Source organism: Cyrtonyx montezumae, unplaced genomic scaffold, assembly GCF_038088225.1.
Source record: "Cyrtonyx montezumae isolate F1298 unplaced genomic scaffold, pur_monq_1.0 scaffold_2, whole genome shotgun sequence".
Classification (NCBI taxonomy): domain Eukaryota; kingdom Metazoa; phylum Chordata; class Aves; order Galliformes; family Odontophoridae; genus Cyrtonyx; species Cyrtonyx montezumae.
Window position 1 is genome coordinate 66,087,584 of NW_027071936.1, and position 22,607 is coordinate 66,110,190.

Consider the following 22,607-nt stretch of genomic DNA (forward strand, 5'->3'; position numbering starts at 1 on the left):
CTTTCATGACAACACCAAACTCTGGTGTTGTCAGCAAGTCCTTCCCCATCCCTTTCTAGCCTTGTAGGATCTTGGCCTTACAGGACATTTGTAAGTTGTTCTTGTGCTATTGCTATCAATTGTATGGTGTAATCCATTGCAGAGCAGAAAGGAAGAAAGTAACCGTGGAGTGCTTGTCAGGCTCTTTTAAAGGCATTGTCTGCTTGGGAGGAAAGCTCTCTGGGAATTTCTTTAACCCTCTGCTTTGCTTCAGTTATTGTAAAGCCAATTGCAAATGAAAGTGGAGACAGCTCATTCCAGGCTCAGTGACTTATCCCAAACTGCAGTGCCTGTTGTGGCTTCTCATTCCACCTCCCAAGAACTACTGGAAAGGAGATCCACCAAGAGACCAAATGAGGTTTCCTCACAGCTGTGGTCCTCAAGACCTCTAAAATCAAGTCCAACCCCAACCCATCCCCACCATGCCCATAACCATGGCCCTCAGTGCCTCATCTCCACAGCTGATGAGTACCTGCAGGGTCGGTGACTCCCCCACCTCCATGGACAGCCCTTTCCAATTCATTACCACTCTTTGGTAAAGAAATGTTTCCTAATATCCTACCTGACTTTCCCCTGGCACAAGTTAAGGCCATTATATCTTGTCCTTACCGTGTACCTCATCCAAGCAATGATGTGTTTGGGAGGCTTGGAAGGCATCAAGAAGGGCTTTACAGCAAGGTTTGGTAAATACAGCAACGTGAACCATGAACATGAGCCATGGCAGAGGAGAGGTGAGGGCTAGAAGCAGTTACTGGGCACGTAGGAGATTTCTTTTTCACAGCTGGGTTTGGGGGGATGCAGATGTAAAGAACAAAGAGATGCAGAGAGCACGCACGAAGGGATGTCTCCAACCACCTTCTGTCTGGGTGCAGTGGGAGCCAAGCAGGAGCCCAGGGCCACGGCTTTACTCAGACACCACACAGTGATGCAGCAGATGGACAGACAGCAGTAACCCTGAGCCTGCAGCAAACCTCAGCCCTGGGCTGAACACAGTCGGAGTCAGGGTGTAGTGGGGAATGAAGCTGGAAGCAAAAAATCATGCCTATCTTAATATGGGATCTGCATGGTCCTACAAAGGCATCATTTTCACCTGTTGTAGTATAAGGATTCTCACTGAGCTCTTGGACAAATTTAGAAACTTCACGTATGGACCTCTATAGGGCACTTTTAATCCTGTTTTTCTTTTAGTGTGGGCCACTTCTAATTGTGTTCTAATTGTGAAAGCCCTGGTGTGGCCATTTCTCCCCTCTCACAGCTTTCTCAGCATGCTCCCTTAGGTTAGGTGTCGGCCTTCACCGAACCATAGAATCATTAAGGTTGGAAGGGACCACTGAGATCATCTAGTCCACCCAGGCTTGACTAATGTAACCCTATGGAACAAGTGGATTATTTGAAAAGTAGGAGCTGTGGAGGAATGGTTAAGTGATGGCTCTGGGCTGTCTTGGATAGCTGTTGGTAACTGCACCTCTCTTTCTTTGTTGCAGATGAGACTCCAATTATCGCTGTGATGGTGGCCCTGTCCTCCCTCCTAGTCATAGTATTTATTATTATTGTGCTGTACATGTTAAGGTAAGAAGGGCTTTCATGCTGACTTGCTTGACAGAGATGAGTTGCTGGATGGTTAGCTGAAGGACTGGATGCTTTCTATCATGAGCTTTTTGTTCTGTTTCCTAAGCTGCGCAAGCCTGGCACAGGCAATGTTATAAAAAGAAATCCAAGCCTCTGGGCTGCTCCAAACGATGCCATGAACCAGCTCCTGAGCACACGTCTGCTCAGCTGGAATTGAGTCTTTATTCACCTGCAGTAAACATTTTAATTTACTCAGTGTTTCGATGATTAAATAATTAAAAGGAAAAAAAAAAAAAAGAAAAAGCAAGAGGAAAAATTCCCTTGGTCTCTTGTAACAGGGCCCGTCCCGCAGCGGTGAACCTGAGGAGGGTTTGCTGTTCCAGAGGTGACCTGGCATCCTGATGGCCAGCTCCTGACTTCCTCAATGCCTTTTTCTTCTTTAGGTTCAAGAAATACAAGCAAGCAGGGAGTCACTCCAACTCCTTCCGCCTGCCCAACGGCCGCACAGATGATGCAGGTAAGGCGTGAGTTGGGGACAGAGGTGCAAATGGATCACCATAGAATCATTAAGATTGGAAAAGACCACCAAGATCAACAGGTCCAAGCCATCACCGTCGTGTCCACTAAACCACATCCCTCACAAAACACATCCATGTGCTTGCCAACCACAGCGTGTCGAGCACTCTTCAGAACGGGTTATTAATCCGTTATTAATGGATTCTTTCAGTTGTTGCTTTTTGTTTTTCTTTCTTTCCATTTGTAACTGTACAAAATTATGTCAAACCAACAGAAAACAGAGCTCTGTAGAAGCTCCAAGAGCCCGTGAGCACCCAGCGACTCGCTGCAGGATCATGTGGTTTTTTTTAATCTGTGTTTATATTGCTTTCTTGTTCTGAACTCTCACTGTTTTCCATGATTTTGACAAACCTAAAACAACAGTTCTCCTCCCAGCTTTCATTCCAGCAACAAATGTTTTCCCTCAAGTGTTTAATATGTGGCGATCACTTCCAAAACTGAACTGCTGGCAGTTCCCCTTTTAAATTAGGATGACAGCTGAATAAAACTCTTATGAAGTTCTTCACGTTGACTGTAGGCACCAAATTAACACTTTGGAGATAAATCTGGGAACACATTGTTTCTTCCTTATGAAAACCTTCTTGAAAGATAGACAAAACTTACAAGTGCAAGTCTTGTGCCTGCCTGCTGTAACGTGCCTGTCTTCTGTAAGAGCAGCAGAGGAACCTCAGAGTCTCAGAGGCAGCCTCAGTGATCCTTATGGATCCCTTCCAATTTGGGATATTCTCCAGTTCAGACTCAGTTCAGGTCCTCTTTCTGAGCTTCTCCCACACACTGTACAAGGGAGCACTAACTGAAAATCAGCAAGGTTTTTATTTTTTCATGCTGGCAGCTAAAACCTTCCCTGCCCAAGTTTTATATTGCTGTGAGCTAAGGTGTTAACTTCATAAGCCCTCAGTTGTGTTGATATAACCCTCCCGTGGCCTATTCTTGGCTTTGCTGGCATTGCTCAGCAGAAAGCAAATGCAGCAGCTACCTTTACTGCTTTCACCTGGGAGCTGTGGCACGGTCATCGTGCCAAACTTTCCATGTTAATGAGGGAATTCAGAGTCTTCATAGAGTCATCAAATGGTTTGGGTTGGAAGGGGACCTTAAAGCCCATCTGGTTCCAACCCCCTGCCAAGGCACCTCACACTGACCAGGTGCCCAAAGCCTCATCCAACCTGGCCCTGAGCACCTCCAGGGATGGGGCACCCCCAGCTCCTCTGGGCAGCAGTGCCAGAGCCTCACCTCCCTCACGGTGAAGAATTTCTTCCTAATATCTCAGCTACATCTCCCTTCTTTTAGTTTAAAGCCATTTGTCCGTGCTGCAGACCCTTTGGAACTGATGACTTGATCCTCATTTCAGCATCCTGGCTCTACAGCAGAGCAATGCTCAACTCCAGGCTGCTGACAGAGTCCCACATTATCACAGCACCCCTAAATGTTCATGCACAGCCCAAAGAAGGAGCAAATCACAGAAGCAGGGACAGACGTATGTCCCCACACACGGTGTGGGAGCTCTGTGAGAATGGGTGCTGGGCACAGAGGAGCAGTTGGGGACACCTCTGAGCCCTGGGTGTCATTGCAGAGCCCCAGAGCATGCCACTGCTCGCCAGGTCCCCCAGCACCAACAGGAAATACCCACCTCTGCCCGTCGACAAGCTGGAGGAGGAGATCAACCGCCGCATGGCAGATGACAACAAGCTCTTCCGAGAAGAGTTCAACGTGAGTATCTTTGCTTCTCCTCCTCTCCTGCAGCACAAGGGATGGGTGGGAGTAGGACAGTTCAAAACAAGGAGTCGTTGACTCCATTTCATTCCGATGGACACAACCGAGCCGGTACAGAAATCCATTTCTGGTAATATAAGATATAATTCGGCTTTCAAAATGATACAGAGGCTCCTCTGTTACTCTGCAAAGCAGTGGGTTTTTATTGCATGGTGGACAGTGATTATCTGCAGCCATGGAGCAGTTTCATGGTTGATGAGATGAAGAGGATGACGGAGAGAGAATTGAAAAGCTCCATCTTCCTTTCCTTAAATCCCACAGCTCTAGCAGGCTGCTGTCAGTGTAAGGCTTATGACACACAGCAGAAGAATTCTGGTCTCATTTTGTAGTACAGCAGAGACAAAACAGCTGGTACATCAAAGGCAGAACCACTTGGAGATTTTTGCATATTTATTGCAAAGCACACAGAGAGGTTTTCGCCCTTGTAACTGGTCTGTAGTACCTCTCTCTTGTTGCCTGTGTCCCATCCAGCTGCTCAGTTTTGCTCGCAAGCAGCACCATGGGGTTACATTCTTCTGGGTCCTAGAGGTCTTGGGATGGAGGAGCTCTGAAAGAGTTTCCCTGCCTGCTGGTTTCCTCCCAGGTAGTGCCTTCCCTTCTCCTCCTCCTCGGGGCTACAAAAGAAACCCTGCCAACATGAATTGCTGGTAAAGATGTGTCGTGGTGGTGTGTCAACTCCACAAACAGCCAAAACAAGAAATTGAAACAACTCTACCTATGTGAATAAGCTGTTAACTCTGGAACTGAACCACCTAGATGACAACAGTTGGCCTTCAGCACTGAACAGTTTTGGCAACAGTTCAGATATTGTGCTTATCCCACAACACTGCGTCGTCTCTTCTGAGATGTCGGAAACTTTCCTGACATTGCTGAGCTCTGCAGCTCTTGTGTTGCTGAACCTGGTACGGTTTCATTTTGGCAGTGCAGAAATAGACAGAAGTGATGAGGCAGGGGACAGAGTTAACTACTGGCTGGAGTGTCACAGTGTATTACCTAGGAACTGAACAAACTGGATTCCCCATTGGCCTAATTAATGAAAGAAGATCCACTGCTGGTCTGATTGCACTGCAGGTGCTGTCTGCAAATACACAAAACCTTAGGTGCAAGGTGTGATGAGATGATATCAGGACTGTGACAAGATTAAAAAAGAAAACGCACTCGACTTCCCCCAGCTGTCACACAACTCAATACCCTGCGTGTCAGAGGAGGCTAAGAGCCCAGGAAACCAAATCCATGCTCTGCATAACAAGGGAAGAGATCACTTGGGTTATAAATCCTGGGTCCTCTTTATAAATCCTGGGTTGCATGTGGTCGTGCCAATTGGAGGAAGCGGCCCTCTCAATCCTCCTGGCTATTAAAGGGTTGAATTGCAAGTGATTCCAGCGCCCCCAGTTGGAAGTCCCCGTTGCTGCTGGAAGGACAACAGATCCCTGCTGGGGATGTGATGGTGCAGCTCCCTCCCTGCCCTGCAGGTGCTGGGCAGTGGGCTTTTGGAGCAGCAGGGTTTGGTTGGGTTACACGGTTCACATTGCTGGTAATGGAGGAGATGTCAGCAGGAGCCTCCCTCTGTAGAAATGAGCTCCCAAAACCTTGTGCTGGTGGGTTTGGTGTTGGAGGCTTTGCTGCCACCTCGTGTTTGTGGGCTTGGGATATCACATCTGAGAAGGGATTTGTTCTCTCTGATACAGCCCAGGCTGTTCAAGTGATCACCCTGAGCTAGGTCGGGGCACGAAACAGCACGGGAGTGACAGTGAGAGAAGTGGGTCGGGGGGCTTATCCTTGTGCAGGACTCCTGATGCATGAAAACATCACACAAAACCCCACTTTCTGCTGTTGCAGGCTCTCCCAGCATGTCCCATTCAGGCCACGTGTGAAGCTGCTTCCAAGGAGGAGAACAAGGAGAAGAACCGCTACGTGAACATTTTGCCCTGTAGGTATTGGTGGGGCTGGGGGCTGAGGGAGGGCACCGCCAGGGTGGGCTCACCCAGAAGGGCTGCTGCCTCTGCGTTAGCCTTAGGTGCACACCAGGGACTCTGTGGAGCTGTGAGCAGCCAGGAGGACATGGAAAATGAAGCAGATGGGAAATGCAGAACTTCCCCGTGTAAGGGAGGTCCATTTTCTCCCTGGCTTTAAGCATGGAAGGATTTCAGGGCATAAAGTCACTTATGTATGCTGGGAACCCCCTCAGCCTGGGCTCCACTCCAGAAACTCAGCTCAGTTCCGCGGGGCTTTGGTTTTCATGCAGAATTGTCGTTTTTCTCCAGATGATCATTCCAGGGTTCACCTGACTCCTGTGGAAGGGGTTCCCGACTCTGACTACATTAACGCCTCCTTCATTAATGTAAGTGCCTGTCCTGCCTGAGTGACTGCCTTCCCTAAAAGCACTGCTTGGCTGCGTGTGTGGCTTTTCTGGGGTGCGACTTTAGTCTGGAAGTACCCAAAAGAACACAGCCCAGCAACCGGAGTACAAAGGCAGAGGGCTGGGACTAATCAATTCTGGCCGTGCTCAGTCCCATCTCTTCACACCTCTCTCTTTTTGACCACTTCTAAAAGCTCTTAGCCTCCTCAGGGTGCTGCAAAGCCAATCTGACTGTTTGGGAAGAGGTTTGGAACCATTCCAGGATGTGCAGAGGATTTCTGATTAACGGCTGCTGAGTCCTGTGGCTGATTAATCACCGGTACTTCCCAGCTTGCAGGGCTGGACATGTGAAGGGCATGAAAAAAAAAAAAAAGCAACACAGCTAGAATATCCTTCCAAGCAACTTCGCCCTATTCTGCTCTTAGGAAGCAGCAGGATTTGTGCATTTGCTGGTGCTTTTTGTTAGTGAACTGATGCATTTCTGAGAGAGAGAGGACGTAGCCATTAGGAAATAATCAGAATAACCCACCGTGGGTTCAGTGGCCCATGTTCCTGAAGATGAGTGCTGATTTGCATGTGATCCCACCGGAAAGGTACTGAGCTACTGCCTCACCCATGCTTTGGGCCAGCAGCTGACATATGACATGAGCACAGGCAGCACAGTGCTTTATAACCCTTAGAAAAAGACAGGCCTTTCATTTGTCTTCCTTTCTCTCCTTTTCTCCGTAGGGGTACCAAGAGAAAAACAAGTTCATTGCTGCACAAGGTAAATGCTCAGTAATTTTAGCAGCTCTGCCCCATTGGATTTGGGTCCTTCTGCTCTATGAAGCTGTGCAAATAACCTCAGTACAGTGCCGTGTGATAGTTCAGCATGAAAGGAGACCTGGCCAGGCCACAGGTTGTTCCAAGGGTGTTTTGTTCCTACTGGATGTATTGGGGAAGGACAAGAAGCCCAGCCTGTGGAATCCTCATTGCTGGATGGTGTCAAAGAGTTTCTTCCATCCTCCCAGCCCCACAGCCTCATCCTCCCCCCGAGCTGCAGCTGCAGGTGGCTGTGATCCCTCAGAACATAGCTAGCTAGCTGCTTAATTAAATTTCCTTAATAAAGCTGAGAAATCATTTATGTCAGAGCAAGCACCACACTGCTCCAGTTCCATTATGCTGCTTCTTAACCCTTAGCTTTTAAGAATGTGGGCTTGTGTCCTTGGAGAGAGACTCAACTGTAATAATCTTCGCAGGGGAGGCAGGGCTGTCAGCTACAAGCATCAGGGCCCTCCTGAGCTCAGCTGCCCCCAGGCAGAGCATCACCATAGTGCGTGCAGCTTTCCCTGCTGAAGCTGAGATGCCCAGGCATGGGAGCTTCAAGCCAGCAAGCAGAAATTGTAGGAAGTGTTCTCTATTGCCAGCCTTTATTTGTGTGTTTTAATTGCTGCACCTGCCTGGCACCAGCTGCTGTCACAGAGATCCCAGCTTGTGCCTCAGCGCGGCCACCTCGTTCTCCTGGCTCTGGCTGGAAAAGGAAGGCTGCATCTCAGCAGCAGCACCAGGCCGGGGTGAAGCTTTGGCTCTGTTTTCCTCCTGGCTCACCCTTAGCCTGGGGCTTGGCAGGGGATGTCGGGGTGAGTCAGCTCCTTGTCTGGCAGGCAGCGAGAGCTATTCCTGTGCCATATTGAAATAGGATCCTGTGGTTACAGCACAAGGCTCGGGGGCAGGACTTGTGCATGCTATTTGTGACAGCCACAATTTCCCAGTGTGACCTTGGGCAAGTCGTTGCCATGCTCTGTTTGTCTGGTTTCCCCTTCTTGAGCTAAAAATGGAATTCCTGATCATAGAACGTATCCAGTCCCTTAAAAAAAAAGAAACTGTATTGTGCAATACGATTGTTCTCTGGGTTCCCAGACACCCAAGGAGCATCCTGTGCTGACATCTATTGGCAAAAGGAGTGCTGCACTCCACACGCCGCGATGCAACGGGTTTTAATCTCTCTATTTGTGGAGTTAATGCCCCATCCTAACCACGACGCATCCGTTTCCCTTAGGACCAAAGGAAGAAACAGTGAATGACTTTTGGAGAATGATTTGGGAGCAAAACACAGCAACCATTGTCATGGTGACCAATCTGAAGGAGAGGAAAGAGGTGGGCACCGGGATGCCATGGGTGTCCAGCAGGCATTGTCACAGTGAGCACAGTGGTTGTGCTGAGCCACGCGGTGTCTCAGCTCTCCCCACGCTCTCTTCCCAGGTTTGCAGGGAGCTGAAGCTTACTTGTCTCCCTTCTCTGTCCCTGCAGTGTAAGTGTGCTCAGTACTGGCCGGATCAGGGCTGCTGGACATACGGGAACATCCGCGTTTCGGTGGAGGACGTGACGGTGCTGGTGGACTACACCGTGCGCAAGTTCTGCATTCAGCAGGTGCTGCAGCCCTGCCCGGTCCCTCCTGCCCTGGCACGCTCTGCCACTCCTCAGGGTTTCACTTCAGTGACTGCAACTACAGCTATCCAAAGCGTACTCACCTCCAACACGTGGGATCCCATTCTTTGCGTCTGTCGGCGTCGTTGCACAGGAAGCAGGGAAGCTGGTTGATGCCAGTTTAAGTGCAGTCCTAAATCCTCCAGGCCTTGTTGTTACCACCGCAGGGGGTGGCTGGAACTGGAAGATCCTTGAGGTCCCTTCCAACCCAGGCCATGCTGTGATTCTCACCCACAGCCGCTCAGTGCCTGCAAATAAGTCAGCTTCATCTCATGAGCTGAGGCAAAATCCAGCGCCGTATGCGTTGGGTTTTGATTATTTTCCCATCTGTCGCTACGCTGTCACATCCTCCAAGCTCGAGATTAGTCACTCTGTTTGTTTTCCTGATGCTCTCAGAGGCAGGCAACAAAGAGCTGATGCAGGGGAGACCGAGTGCCTTGAGGAAAGGCTGCCTGGAGCCTGATCAGGCTCTCCTGGACCCCGGTCTGTGCCTGGTTCCTTCTCTGACTTCATTACAAGGATACTGCATCATCATCATCATTGTTATTACTGAAAGGAGCCGTGCTTTCTTTTTGAGCTGGGCACACTGGCAATGAAATGCCACAGATTCTGCCAGGCTGGAGCCCTCCAGGTGGCATCTCTCAGCTGGGTGATGTTCTGCTCTCCTATTTTGCAGCTTCAGGGCCACCCGTAGGATGCAGGATATGACAATGAGCAATTAAAATGTCATGCCCTACAGCCTGGATCCGTGCCCTTTAAGCTTCCAGATGGTAGTGCTCCCCTAAACCTTCCAGTTCAGCCTTGGGGCTATAGCTCCCTCTCTGCCCTAGCTTTTGAGAAAAGAAGGGACATCTGAAGTGTTTGTGATTGACCTGAGCACACGTTTCCCCTCCAGGTAGGGGACGTCACGAACAAGAAGCCTCAGCGCCTGGTGACACAGTTCCACTTCACCAGCTGGCCCGACTTCGGGGTGCCCTTCACCCCCATTGGGATGCTGAAGTTCTTAAAGAAGGTGAAGACGTGTAACCCCCAGTATGCAGGAGCAATAGTGGTGCACTGCAGGTGAGCCCTGGCCACAGCTATGCTTTGCCTCTCCTGACTTGCCTGGGGAGGGCAGCATCTCCTGCTCCAGTGCTCAGCAAGAGTGTGCAGAAGGAAGGGACAGCATTGTTGGAGTCTGATGCTCAAAGCAATTCTCCGATGGAGAGTGGCTGGGGGAGCTGGGCTTGTTCAGCCTGAGAAAGCTTTGGGGAGACCTCATAGCGGCCTTTGCATTGAAAGGCAGCTTATAAAAAAGATGGAGAGTGACTTTTTACACGGCCTCACAGTGATGGGACAGTGGTGAATGGTTTTAAAATACAAGAGGGGAGGCTTAGGTTTGATGTAAGAGGGAAATAATATACTCAGAGTGCGGCGAGGCCCAGCAAGCTGCATGTGCCCCATCCCTGGAGGTGCTCAGGGTCTGGTTAGATGGGACCTGGGCAGCCTGAGCTGACGGGGGGCAATCAGCCCACGGTGAGGACTGGAACTCAGGAGGCTTTAAGACCCCTTCCAACACAAGCCATGCCGTGGTTCTGTGACTAGAGTGAGCTTGGTGCAGAGCTGTATGCTGACCTCTTGCCCTTCTGCCCTTCCAGTGCTGGGGTGGGACGCACGGGCACTTTTATCGTCATCGATGCCATGCTGGACATGATGCACGCTGAGAGGAAGGTGGATGTTTACGGCTTCGTGAGCCGGATCCGGGCTCAGCGCTGCCAGATGGTACAGACAGATGTAAGTGTGCTGCTGCATGCTCCTGTGGTTTTCCTTTGCGTGTTCCCAGCCTGAAGCTAAGGCACCTGCAGCAGCCCAATGGGCAAGTTGAGTGGCATCCCTCGTTTTGGAAGGAGCGCTGCATCAAGTGAGCTGTTCATCAAGTCCTGCACTTCGTTATCTCCATTTGTCCTTGAGCTCTGTGTCAAAACCCTGCAGGTTTCGTGGCACATGAAGTCTCAGGCTCCTTACAGGGGCTGTGGGAAGTGCTTGGGGCAGTGGGTTTGCAGCCAGATCCCATCCCTGAGTGCAGCTTCTCCCTGTGACCTTTTCAGATGCAGTATGTGTTCATATACCAAGCACTGCTGGAGCACTATCTCTACGGTGATACAGAGCTGGAGGTGACCTCGTTAGAAATCCACCTCCAGAAGATCTACAACAAAGTGCCAGGGACCAGCAGCAATGGGCTGGAAGAGGAGTTCAAGGTGAGCCTGGTTCTTGTGCTGGTGGGTTCGTTCAGCACGCGCTGGGCAGCAAGGACTGCCATGCATTCACTTTTCTTTTGTTGGCTCTGCAAGCTGTCACTGCTTTCCTTCCTTCCTCTGCAGAAGCTCACTTCCATCAAAATTCAGAATGACAAGATGAGAACAGGCAACTTGCCAGCAAACATGAAAAAGAACAGGGTGCTTCAGATAATTCCATGTAAGTCGTGCTTGTCTGTCCGGGTGAGAGAGGAATGGGGACAGAGACATCTGTGGGAGTGGGGACACGGAATGGCTGAGGTTGGAATGGACCTGTGGAGGTCTCCTGGGCCATTCCCTGGCAGGAAAAGCATGCAGGAATGGGGCAGTCAGGGTGAGGTGGGTTTTAACAAATAGATTTGACACTGCTCCGGAGCTTTCTTGCTTTGTTCTGCCCTACCCCTGCCATGACTTCATTGGTTCTCCCCAAGGCTTTCTGCCTTTGGAAGAAGGGATTTTCTGCTGAGCAGGTCCTGCTCCTTGAGAACTCCTTTCTGCCCTGGTGTGCCCCCAGAAGGCAGAGCTGAGTGTCCTCATTGCATAAATGAGTGCTGTAGACTCAGGACTCCCCTCATCTCAGCACTTGGTCTTGGTGACTTCCCAGCTGAAGGCCGTACATAACTATGTTTCTAAAGTGTATCCCAAAACTCGGTCATTTTGCTTCTGTTTTAGATGAGTTCAACAGAGTAATCATTCCAGTGAAGAGAGGTGAAGAAAACACAGACTACGTCAATGCATCCTTCATTGATGTGAGTCTTCTTCTTTTCATCTTCCCCCATTTACCTCGCATTTCTTTGTCTAGGAAGGTTTTGCCCTGAAACAGTTCTTCTATAGGTAGAGATTTGAAGCCTAAGTAGGGCTTCTAAATCCTGGTCCCACTTCTGCAGCTCTGGGGTTTGATGATGGCTTGGAGAAGCAGATGTACAGAGCCATGGAAATAATTACTTTATGGCACTGTTCATTTGGTCAGAAAACATCCTCTAGATTAGTTCTGGAGCAATACATGGATCCTAAAACCCTTGAGAAAACCGGGTCAATCCTATTACACCTGTCTTGGTGACTGGAGGAAATGAGGCAGAGAGGTTAAGTGCTTTTTCACTCCGAGGAGGAGGTTGGTGATTGCACATCCTTTGCTCGTGAGTAATCCTGTTGACTTCAGGGGTCCATCTCATATGAGTATTTATCTTTGTGCAGTGATGCCAGCCCTGGTTAACTGAGAAAGAAACCTGCCCTTTTCCAGCCCAATTCCTATTTTCATTTCCTAATGGCAGTGTTTTTTCCCCCCAAAGAGTGATGACTGCTATGTGCCAAACCAGTAAAACCATTATATTCCCACATACAACATTCCACATGGTCTGCTCCCCCAGATCTCACTTGCTGGCTCCCCACATTCTGCTCTGGCTGTGCTCTGGCTGTGTCAGCTTCTGACAGAGCGCAGATGTGAGCAGCCTTCTTGTTCTGCATCTAGATCAGAAGGCTTAAATGTCATGTAAGCAATTTTGTTGAGGATTCAATTTCCTGCCTCTGCTGAACTTTGCTTAAATGACAAACGCCAAATGACGAAGCATCTGCATTCACAGTCTGCTGCGAGGTCACAGGGGAATAGTGGAGTTTTTCATTCTCTGTAACAGAAGCAGTTCTTGTTGCGGAGCAGACAGAGTCACCGTGACTTAGGACAGAGCCTGGTTTTGCTCGCTTCTTCCAAAAACTCCCAGCAGAAAGCGTAACTGTAACACTCGGAGCTGAGGCGTGCTGCCTGGCTCTGCTACAAAGTTCAGACTTTGCAAGCATCCCAGGAGTACTGAAAACCAAACGTTCCTTGGCCAAAGGTGATCCTACTGCAGCTGCATTTCCCTAGAAGCAAAGGTCTCACCATGACAGCATCTCAGCTGCCAGGTGGTGGGGCAGGGGAAGCCAGGTGATGGCTCTGCTCAGGGTGCTGCTGTACACACCAATGATGCTGTGAGGTTTAGCTCAGCTGGGCAACTTGTCCTAGAGCACATGGATGCATCTGCAGACCCGAGCTGCTGCCTGCATTCTCCAGCCTGCGTGGGGCAGACCAAATCCACTGCACTTGCCACTTTTTGATTGATTTGGAAGAGGAGAGCTCACACACAGACCTTGAGGCAAGCATGCAGAGCAGCTGGCACAGGGAGCAGTGACCAGCAGCCTGGGCACAGCAGCCTTTGCCTGGCATAGAGGAGCAAGGCAGGGGAGAGCAGGATTGCTAAGCTGCCTTGGCCTTTCTTCTTGTCACTTCTAAGCAGGATTAAGAGTGCCTGCACTGCATTCTTTGCTGAGTTACATCACAGAGCTCCACAGAGGTGGTGCTCCAGCTGTGTACCTTGCAAAGAGTTGGCACTGTTTCATCATTAAGGCGCCTCTGCTGAAGCTCAGCCTGCGGTAGGCACCACAAACACAGGTGTTTCCCCCCAGACCAAGTTGTTCCTTTATTTCCATGCATCTACCTGCACTGTCATTGGACGTGCTGGGCTTTTTGTGGCCGTTGTGCCTGCAGCTCTCCTCCCCTTGCTGCCATTTCTCTCATTGCCATGTTTGAAATCTCAGGGCTATCGCCAGAAGGATTCCTACATCGCCAGCCAAGGGCCACTGCAGCACACGATAGAGGACTTCTGGAGGATGATCTGGGAGTGGAAATCCTGCTCCATAGTTATGTTAACGGAGCTGGAGGAGAGAGGCCAGGTGAGCACTTGCTGTAGCAGCAGCAAAGGAAATCTGAGCGCTCTCTCCAGTGCCGTTCCCAGTGCTGTGCACCTTCCAGCCCTCTCAAGGCAGCGAGAAAGATGTGTATTTTCACCCTGTCTCCTCTTGCAAATCTTCTTCAGGAGAAGTGTGCCCAGTACTGGCCTTCTGACGGCTCTGTGTCCTATGGAGACATCAATGTGGAGCTGAAAAAAGAGGAGGAATGTGAGAGCTACACAGTGCGGGACCTGCTGGTGACAAACACCAGGGTAAGAGTCTGCTGCAGCCCTTGGAGGAACTCCAGTTGTCCTCTTCTGGTTGCCTTATTCCTCAGCCTGCCACCCCACCTTCCTCTTGCTCCCCATTCCCATCTCCTGCTCTGCCACATACCAAGCAAATGACTCTCCCCAAGCACACAGTCCCCCTGAGGGTTTTCATGAAGCATTCAGCAAGTTGGTTGGTTGGTATGAACTGAGCCCTGCTCAGCTCTTCCCGTGCTCTTCTGCCAGGAAAACAAGAGCCGACAGATCCGACAGTTCCACTTCCATGGTTGGCCAGAGGTTGGGATCCCCAGCGATGGGAAGGGAATGATCAACATCATCGCGGCCGTGCAGAAGCAGCAGCAGCAGTCAGGCAACCACCCCATCACTGTGCACTGCAGGTGAGCCTGGGAGCAGCTTCAGGCTGCAGAGGTTTGGGGTTTGCTTCACCCTAATGCTGCCGTCTGACTGTGCAACCACTAGCAAACTCAGGCTGCCTGGCACAGCTTGGGAATGATGGATGGTTTCCTTTACCTTCTGGTTTCTCTTTGTCAGTGCTGGAGCAGGAAGAACAGGAACCTTCTGTGCACTGAGCACTGTCCTGGAAAGGGTGAAAGCAGAAGGGATTCTCGATGTCTTTCAGACAGTGAAGAGTTTAAGACTACAGAGGCCGCATATGGTGCAGACACTGGTAAGGCCTGGAACTCTGCAGGAATAAGTGGGGACTCAAACCTCTTAAGGTGTCAAGAAAAACTTCCCCAGCTGAAGATTAGCTCTCTAGATGAAGTTTTTCAAGAGGGGTTTGTTGCAAGGATACTTAGGTGTTTTTTAGCCTGCCTGTGCTCAAAATGGGACCTCAGAGAGGAGAGGGGAAGCAGAGTCCCTCCCATTTGCTGAGCCCCGTTTTGGGAGGGGGTAAGGCAAAAACAAGGTGGCATCACCACAAACCCACCACTGGGAGCTGCTCACGGATGGGAATCCCTGCCCAGCACTCAGTGCCCAGAAGCCAGGGCTGTCCCATCACCTGCTGCCTCCATCCCAAGACATTCTCCACGGGCTTCCCCCTTTTCCCAACGTGTTGGTGTGCAGTAATACCTCAGCTAGGTCCCCGCTGCACTCCACAAAGCTCCAAGTGATGTCTGAACCATGGCTTTTCCTCAGATAACGCTGTGCTCTCTCTGCTCTGCAGGAACAGTACGAATTCTGCTACAAGGTGGTGCAGGAATGGAATACATCGACGCCTTCTCAGACTACGCCAACTTCAAGTGAAAAATACACACACACACAAAAAAGAAACCTGAAACAGATGACAGAAGAGTTGCCTTCTTTAATATTTTGTAATATTCTGTTTGTTAATATACCCCCCCAAAATATGTGTATATATCTTAACTGTTTTAGAGGTTGGTACCATAAGCTTCATATTAGCTGGAGATTTTATATGTAGCAAAGTGTTAGTGCAGATACTGTCAGCTCCTTTTTTTCCAATGTTTTATTGGGGAATTAAATAGCGTGATGTTTGGATTAATATTGTCATACCATCTCTCTTCTGGAGAGTTGATACAGGCTGTTATTTTGTTTGTAAATCTTTTTTTTTTTTTTCTTGAGGGAGTAAAGCCTTTTTTTAAAAAAAAAAAGAAAAAAAGAATAATTCTGGATCTCATCTGAAACAATAACCCACAAGCAAGCACAAGCTTTTCCAAACCTGCAGGGAAATGGTTTCACATTTTTCTGCCCGTCAGCTCTTAAAAAAAAAAAAACAGGAGAAAAGAAACCAAACCAACATATTCTGTGTGTGTGTATGTATATAAATGTCTTAATTTTTGTTAAAAACAAAAAAAGAAAAAGAGAGAGAAAAAGCAGAAGTCTCCTCTTTCAGGGTCAGGCCATCACGTTGGGATCAGACAGCTGAACCTAGCAGCATCTGTTGGGATTTCAAGCAAAAACAAAGGGGAAAAAAAGAGGATTTTTGCTCCCTGAAGGAGCTCTGTCCCTTTGGCAGTGGGATGTGGGGGTGCCTGCGCCCGTCCCTTTCCCTCCTGTTGGTGTCCTTTGGGAATAATGAGGACACAACATGGAAATGAATGGGGATTGTCAGAGCAGAAGGTATAAAATAACCAATTTTTGAAGTTCCCCTCCCAGAAGGAACAGGGAAACCCTAGTGCTTGTGATGAATAGGGTGCAAGGAAAGCCCTAAGGGCAAAGAAAAGTCCTGAGAGCAGAGGGGTACAGCACTGTTATGCTGGGAAAAAAAAGAGACTAATAAGGCGCCCATACTTTAACAGTTTTTGTGGCATCAAGAGATGTTGGATTAAATGCACAGCTGTGACTTTAATGAGGTTTTTCTCCTCTCCTCGCTGCTGGGAGCGGTGTTTTGGGGCCGGGGGAGCATCCCTGCCCTTTGGCCATGTGCAGGGCTGCTAGAGCATCACTGCAAACAGTGGACAGCTGTAGATAATCCTGCCTAAATCCACTTCCCACTCTGCTACAAAGCCCAGAGCCGTGGCAAAGAGAGGCAGCATCCAACCCTACATTTGGAAAAAATGGAGGAGGAAAGGGAAAAGTAGGGATGCTAGCAGCTGGAAGGGGAACTGAGGCACAGGGATTTGCATCCCCCCGCCTCCATGAGCATCCTCCAGCCCTGGAGTGGGCTCTGTCTGAGCAAGCACTGGCTGCCAGCTCCCCGGGGAGTGGGGCCGACGTCAGCGCTGTCAAGCCCGGCCCTACAAAGAGTGGTGCCGAGCCCAGCCCTACAAATAGCAGTGCCGAGCCCCTGCCAGGACACAGCACTGGCCACCACCAACCCAACAGGTGAGTGCGATACGGGGAGCTGGGTGGTGGGACTCAAATCAGCCCTAACAGCCCCCAGGTGCTTGGCCTTGGCACCCATGGGTGCCCTGCAGCATCTCCACCTTCCCTGGGACTTTGGGGTGCCTGTTCTTGCTGCACCCAAACCCAGCCCCATGCAGCACGCTGGGTTACTTGTCCCCTCCATCATTTCCATTCCCAATCCCAGCCCCAAACAGCACCCATGGGTGCTTACTTCCTCCAACATCTCCACCCCCACACTGGACCCTGCTTGTCCTTGCTGCACCCAGCCCAGCCCTATGCAGCATCCATGGGTGCTCTTTCCCTCCAGCACCTCCAAACCTCCTTGCAGTCCCAAGCCCACACCAAGCAGCACCAATGGCTGCTCATTTCCCTGTCATCTTCATCCCCAGCTGGGACTGTAGGGTGCCCATCCTTGCTGCACCCAGTCCAGCATCCATGGGTGCCCATCCCCTGCAGCACCTCCATTCTCAGATGGGAATATGGGGTACCCATCCCTAAAGACCCAAACCAATCCCAAGCAGCACCCATCCCCTGGGCACCTCCATTTCCAATCCCAAACACCACTCAGGAGGTTCTTATCCCTGCCAACTGAGCGCAGGTCTGGGTGCTGGAAGCTACCAGACCCACTCCTCTATTACCTTCCCATTGTTCCCCGTTACCCCACAGCCCTGCTCGGTGCCATGGCTTCCAGTGGCTGCCTGCTGCTGGCCCTCCTGCTGCTGGCAGGCACTGTGCAGAGCCAGCACTGGTCCCACGGATGGTACCCAGGGGGCAAGAGGGACCTCAGCGCCCCGCAGGTAGGGCCCCAGCATCCTTTCCCACATCCTCCCCTAACCCTGTCCCCATGCATTGCCCCCAGTTTCCCCCTCATTGCTATAACCGCCGCTCCCAGATTATCTCCCCTCTCCCCTCCTATTTTGGGTTATTCCCCCCTATGACTACATCCATCCCCACATTTACAGCCCTCCAGATTAACCCCCAACCCCGGATTACCCCCTCACACCCAGGTTATCCCTGCCAGGGTTACAAATCCCCCAGTTATTCCCCCCAACCTTACGGGATTATACCCCCTGGGGTTACGCCCCATATCCAGCATGATTCCTGCCTGCATATTTCCATATTTCCCCTCCCTGCTCAGTGCTACTCCCCCCAGTGGCACTCCTCACACTCTATTTACTCCCTCCCCAGGGTTAATCCCACTCTGAGATTACCCCACCCCTCCCTCCAGGGTCTGTTCCTCCTCACGGGATTATTCCCATCCATATTAACCCCCCCCCCCAGACTATCCCCCCCTCCACACACATTGGGATTACCCATCCCCAGAATTCCCCCATTCCACACAGGATTATACCCCCACACAGGGTTATACCCACACACAAATGGGGCTGTACCTCTTCATAACCTCACATCCTTCCACACGGGGTTTACCTGACACTGCAGGCCGTTACCTCAGAGATTACACCTCCACCAGGAGGATGAACCCCACACACTCAGTTTATTACCCCACACGCTCAGTTTATTACCTTAGATATGGGGTTTTTACCTCATACACAGGGTTATTACCTCACGTTCTGGCTTTTTTACCTCATACTCAGGATTATTAGCTCCCACTGGGGCTTTTTTACCTCACACACGAGGTTATTACCCTCAGGATTTCCCCCCCCCACCCGCAGGACCCCGCGGCTCTCCGGCTCTGTCCGTCCCCGCTGTGCCGCCCGATCCCTCCGCAGCCCTCAGACCTCCGGGCCGCAGTGTGGCGCCCTCTGGAGGCCGCCCTGCGCCGCCCGCACTGAGCGGCCCCGCGCCGCACTACATTTCCCATCGTGCCTCGCTCCGTGCTCTCCTCTCATTGGTCGGCGCCTCCCGCCTTGTCTACATCACTTCCGGCCTGCTGCCGGCCGCCATGTTGGCGGCGCTGAGGTGCCGCGGGCCGTGCTCCGTCCCCGCTGCCGTCCCTCGGGCCGTCCCCGCTTGGAGCCCGTGGTTGGTGCCGTCTCGAGGCCGCAAATCGCGGCACGATCCCCCCGCTAAGTCCAAAGCGTCGCGGCTGAAGGTGCCGCCTCCCGTCGACCCCGCCGAGCTCTATGTGATCACCGAGCGGTACCGACAGCACCGCCTGGTGCTCAGCGCACTCCGGTACTGGCGGGGCTGAGAGACGGGGGGGGTGGTATGAGTCTGTTATGGAACGGGGAACGTTTGGGGAGAGTGGGGCTGCTGTGGGGGATCTGTATGAGGTGGCTGTGGGGCAGGAACGGGACTGTTTGGGGGCAGAAGGATAGGGGTCTCAGGCTGGTTGTGGGGCTGTTGTCAAGGCATGTAGTGGGTATGAGGACTGCTTTGGGGCAGGAAATACTTGTGGGAATGAGTGGGGGAGGGTCTCCGTAGTGGCTGTAGAGCTGCTGTGGGGCAAAGTGTGGGGTCGTGGTGCTTCTGTGAGACAAGGAAGGACTGGGAGGGTTCTGGTCTGACTGTGGGGCTGCTGTGGGATGGGATCAGGTTGATGGGACTGTTTTGGGTCAGGGTATGTCGCTGTGGTGGGGTAGGGAAGGGTTTTGCGGGTCCAGGGTGGATGTGGGGCAGGAATGGGGATGGTAGAACAGTTTTGGGGCAGAAAGATAGGGGTCTCGGGCTGGTTATGGGGCTGTTGTCAAGGCATGTAGTGGGTATGAGGACTGCTTTGGAGCAGGACATACTTTGGGGGTGTGGGTGGGGGTCAGGAGTGGCTGTGGGGTGGAGTGTGGGGTTGTGGTGTGGCAGGAGGTTGCTGTGGAGCAGAGAAGGACTGAGAGGGTTCTGTGGGACTGCTGTGGGATGGGATCAGGTTGATGGGACTGTTTTGGGTCAGGGTATGTTGCTGTGGTGGGGTAGGGAAGGGTTTTGCGGGTCCAGGGTGGATGTGGGGCAGGGACTGGGTACAGGTCCACTGTGGGGTGGGATAAAGATGGTGGGACTGGTTTGGGTACAGGAGGGCTGTAGGGTGGGGGGCTGGGTATTGGGTATCTTAAAGGCTGAGAAAGACTGAGGAGATTCTGGATCGGCTGCAATAGAGTGGGATCAGGACAGTGGGACTGTTTTAGGCCAGGGTGTGAAGTTCCAGTGCATCTGGGGTTGCTGCCATCCTCATTATGATTGAGTGTGGGACTGTTTTGGGGCAGAGGTATCCAGAATGGTAGTGGGGCAGAGGAGAGTTGCAGTGATCTGAAAGCGTTGTGGGGCAGGAGACTGGTTATGGGGCTGAGGCTGCTTTGTGGCAGGGGGGCTGGATATTGAGCATCACTGGGGCAGGAGCAGAACGGTGAGATCTGTGGGGCTGAATACGTGGCCGTGCTCAGCACTCTGCTCCTTGGCAGCTCCATCTTCCGATCTGAGGTGGTGCGGAAGAAGCAGGAGGTGCAGCGGGATGCGGAGGACTCGGCAGCGCTGTCAGAGGAGCACCGGGTGCTGATGGCCTGGAATGACGCTGAGAACGCACGGCAGCGGGCACGCAGGTGAGGGCAGGAAGCCTCAGTGCTAACCAACTGCTGCTTCAAGCTGTGCTCCTGCAAAACTGAACTAAAACATCCAGATAGCCAGGCCATGTTTTTGTAAAAATAAACCTGAGTGGTTGGTTCCTTCTTGCTGGCAGTGTGCTGTGACTGTCGTAGGAAAATAAACTTAAGATCAATGAAGTCTAACTGTCTGCCCATCCCCCCTGTGCCAGCTGACTGTGTCCCTCAGTGCCACATCTCTGTGGTTCTTGAATGCCTCAAGGGACAGTGATTTCATGACTTGGGCAGCCAACACACTTTCAGGAAGGGAGTTCTTCCTAACTTCCAACTTGAGGTATTTCTCTATTTCCCTCCTACTCCCATGGAGCCATCCCCTGGTCAAGCACTGGAAGTGCACTCAAAGTCAAAGAAATCAGGGAATGAATACTGGAAAGAGGTTAAATGGATGAGGCCTGTTCTGCTCCTCCATTTCTGCTGCACTCAGACCTGCAGGCGTTGCGCCCCGGGGATCTGTGTGTCTCACTCAGAACATAAGTACCCAACAAATCTTCTCTTTTATTTTCCAAATGGCAGAGAAGAAAGGATTAGGAAAGAAGAGGAAGAACGGAAGCTGCAGAAGCTGCAGGCTGCGGAGAACAAAGCCAAAGTGATGGAAGCCTTTCTGAAGGAGAAGGAGAAAGAGATTCTGCAGCTGCAGGTGAGAGCAGCTGGAGGCTGCTGGGCAGAGTGCTGCTGCCATCGTTGTGAGTGACATACTGGCAGCCCGTGGGAGTGCTGTGGAAGGCAAATGTTGGCTCCTTCCAGGAGCGCTGACAGCGTGTGGATAGGACTGAGGTTAAGTGAGGGCTCTGACAGCAGAGGGCGGAATAATCTCAAGTGAGGGAGTCAAGGTGTTGTCTTTGAGGCTGAGAGCCAGGGATGTGAGGTTGGCACCTCTGCAGGATCCCTGCAGCCAGCAGCAGTGCGTGAAGAGGTGCTGGCAACCTGCTGCGGTGCCAGTGTCCCCAAGGGCAGATCCTGGCTTCGCTGTGGGGCTTTCTCTGCTGGGATGTGCTAACAGCCAACGTTCTCCTTTCCTGCAGGAGGAAGCAAAAACTTTCATCACTCCTGAGAACCTGGACGCACGGATTGAGGAGTGCCTGGACAACCCTCGCAACTACAACTTTGCCATTGACAAGGAGGGACGCGTTGTCAAGCGCACTGCACTGTCCTAGCAGCTCTGTCTGATGGCCAAGGGGGACGTGCTGGCCTGGCTTCTGACCAGAGGCTTGGGTTCTTCCTTTTAGTGCACAAATCAGCTGTAGAATTGATGGATGAACAGCCTGCTTCCTGTGCTGGTGTTGCAGAGGTAGGGGGGAAGAAGGGAAGTGGCATTATTTTGAGTCTACCTCAGCCCTGCAGTGAGGTGGACGGGAGAAGGAGGGGCTGCAGGTGTCCTGTTGCTCTGAGAGGCACTCTGCAGTTCCAGCTCCCTCTGGGTGGATCCCTGCTGCTCTCAGCTTGGAGGTGAGGTGGAGCAAGGCAGACTCCTAAGGCAGATCCTCAGTGGTTTTGCACCAGAGGGATTTCATCCCTTTGTCTCCTTCTCTGAGCTAAAGCACCTCGATCTCTGGTCACTCTCCTTTGTCCTTCTGATTTGTTTTTCTGCATTCAATTGGTCTTAAGTATGTGTAAGAGAAATATGTGTAAGAGAAAAAGGCACGCCTTTCACAGGTGAGGTTTTACTTGGGCCTTGCACAGTAACACGTTGCAGGGAGATTGTATTTCTCTGATTTTGCACCCTTGCCTCTGTGGGACTCCATATCAGCATCTGCTTCTGGCACAGACCTGTCCTGGCCCCAGCACTGTTTGCATTTCAGCCCCTCTGGATGGAAAATGAGGTCTGGATTGTTTTGTAGAAAACACAGACACTGTGTTTTTTTGTTGTTAGGTGAAATAAATCATTGTTTCTGTGTTTTCTGCTATGATGGAATGACCTGTTGTTCCTCTTCATCCTTTAAATCCTGCCTTGCCTTCCAGTACTTGAATGGAGTTTATAAACAGGAGGAGGACTGATTTCTGTTCATTTATTTGCATGGTGCAATAGTGGTAGGGCAAAGGGGAATGGCTTTAAACTAAAAGAGGGAAAATTTAGGTTACATGTTAGGAGGAAATTCTTCACTTGGAGAGTGGTGAGGCCCTGGCACTGCTGCCCACAGAGCTGTGGGTGCCCCATCCCTGGAGGTGCTCAGCTCCAGGCTAGGTGGGGCTGTGGGCAGCCTGAGCTGGTGGGGGC

The 22,607-nt window shown here is 51.3% G+C and overlaps 2 protein-coding genes across 2 annotated transcripts in view; both read left to right on the forward strand.

Annotated features, from left to right (window-relative positions):
- The window catches only part of PTPRA (protein tyrosine phosphatase receptor type A), an 86,547-nt gene extending 71,259 nt beyond the window's left edge, over positions 1–15,288 (forward strand). The window contains 19 exon segments of the mRNA XM_065735989.1: positions 1,524–1,608; positions 2,052–2,125; positions 3,755–3,891; positions 5,794–5,884; positions 6,219–6,295; positions 7,043–7,079; positions 8,352–8,449; positions 8,603–8,722; positions 9,675–9,841; positions 10,417–10,552; positions 10,867–11,016; positions 11,140–11,233; positions 11,725–11,801; positions 13,621–13,755; positions 13,899–14,024; positions 14,265–14,416; positions 14,571–14,706; positions 15,205–15,237; positions 15,240–15,288. Coding sequence (XP_065592061.1) covers positions 1,524–1,608; positions 2,052–2,125; positions 3,755–3,891; positions 5,794–5,884; positions 6,219–6,295; positions 7,043–7,079; positions 8,352–8,449; positions 8,603–8,722; positions 9,675–9,841; positions 10,417–10,552; positions 10,867–11,016; positions 11,140–11,233; positions 11,725–11,801; positions 13,621–13,755; positions 13,899–14,024; positions 14,265–14,416; positions 14,571–14,706; positions 15,205–15,237; positions 15,240–15,284 — 1,970 coding nt within the window. The 3' untranslated portion in view covers positions 15,285–15,288.
- A 2,298-nt stretch (positions 15,289–17,586) lies between these two features.
- Positions 17,587–22,006, forward strand: MRPS26 (mitochondrial ribosomal protein S26). Its single transcript, XM_065735998.1, has 5 exons — positions 17,587–17,641; positions 18,518–18,980; positions 20,195–20,332; positions 20,906–21,029; positions 21,415–22,006. Exons 1-5 carry the CDS (start codon positions 17,602–17,604, stop codon positions 21,544–21,546), a joined length of 897 nt encoding a protein of 298 aa, XP_065592070.1. The 5' UTR covers positions 17,587–17,601; the 3' UTR covers positions 21,547–22,006.
- Positions 22,007–22,607: the final 601 nt, after the last annotated feature.

Excerpts from the sequence above, each read along its gene's own strand:
- MRPS26 (XM_065735998.1), top strand. The coding sequence starts at position 17,602 with ATGGTACCCAGGGGGCAAGAGGGACCTCAGCGCCCCGCAG. Across the intron at positions 17,642-18,517 it reads GGGACCTCAGCGCCCCGCAG|GACCCCGCGGCTCTCCGGCT; the intron begins GTAGGGCCCCAG and ends CCCCACCCGCAG. Across the intron at positions 18,981-20,194 it reads CTGGTGCTCAGCGCACTCCG|CTCCATCTTCCGATCTGAGG; the intron begins GTACTGGCGGGG and ends GCTCCTTGGCAG.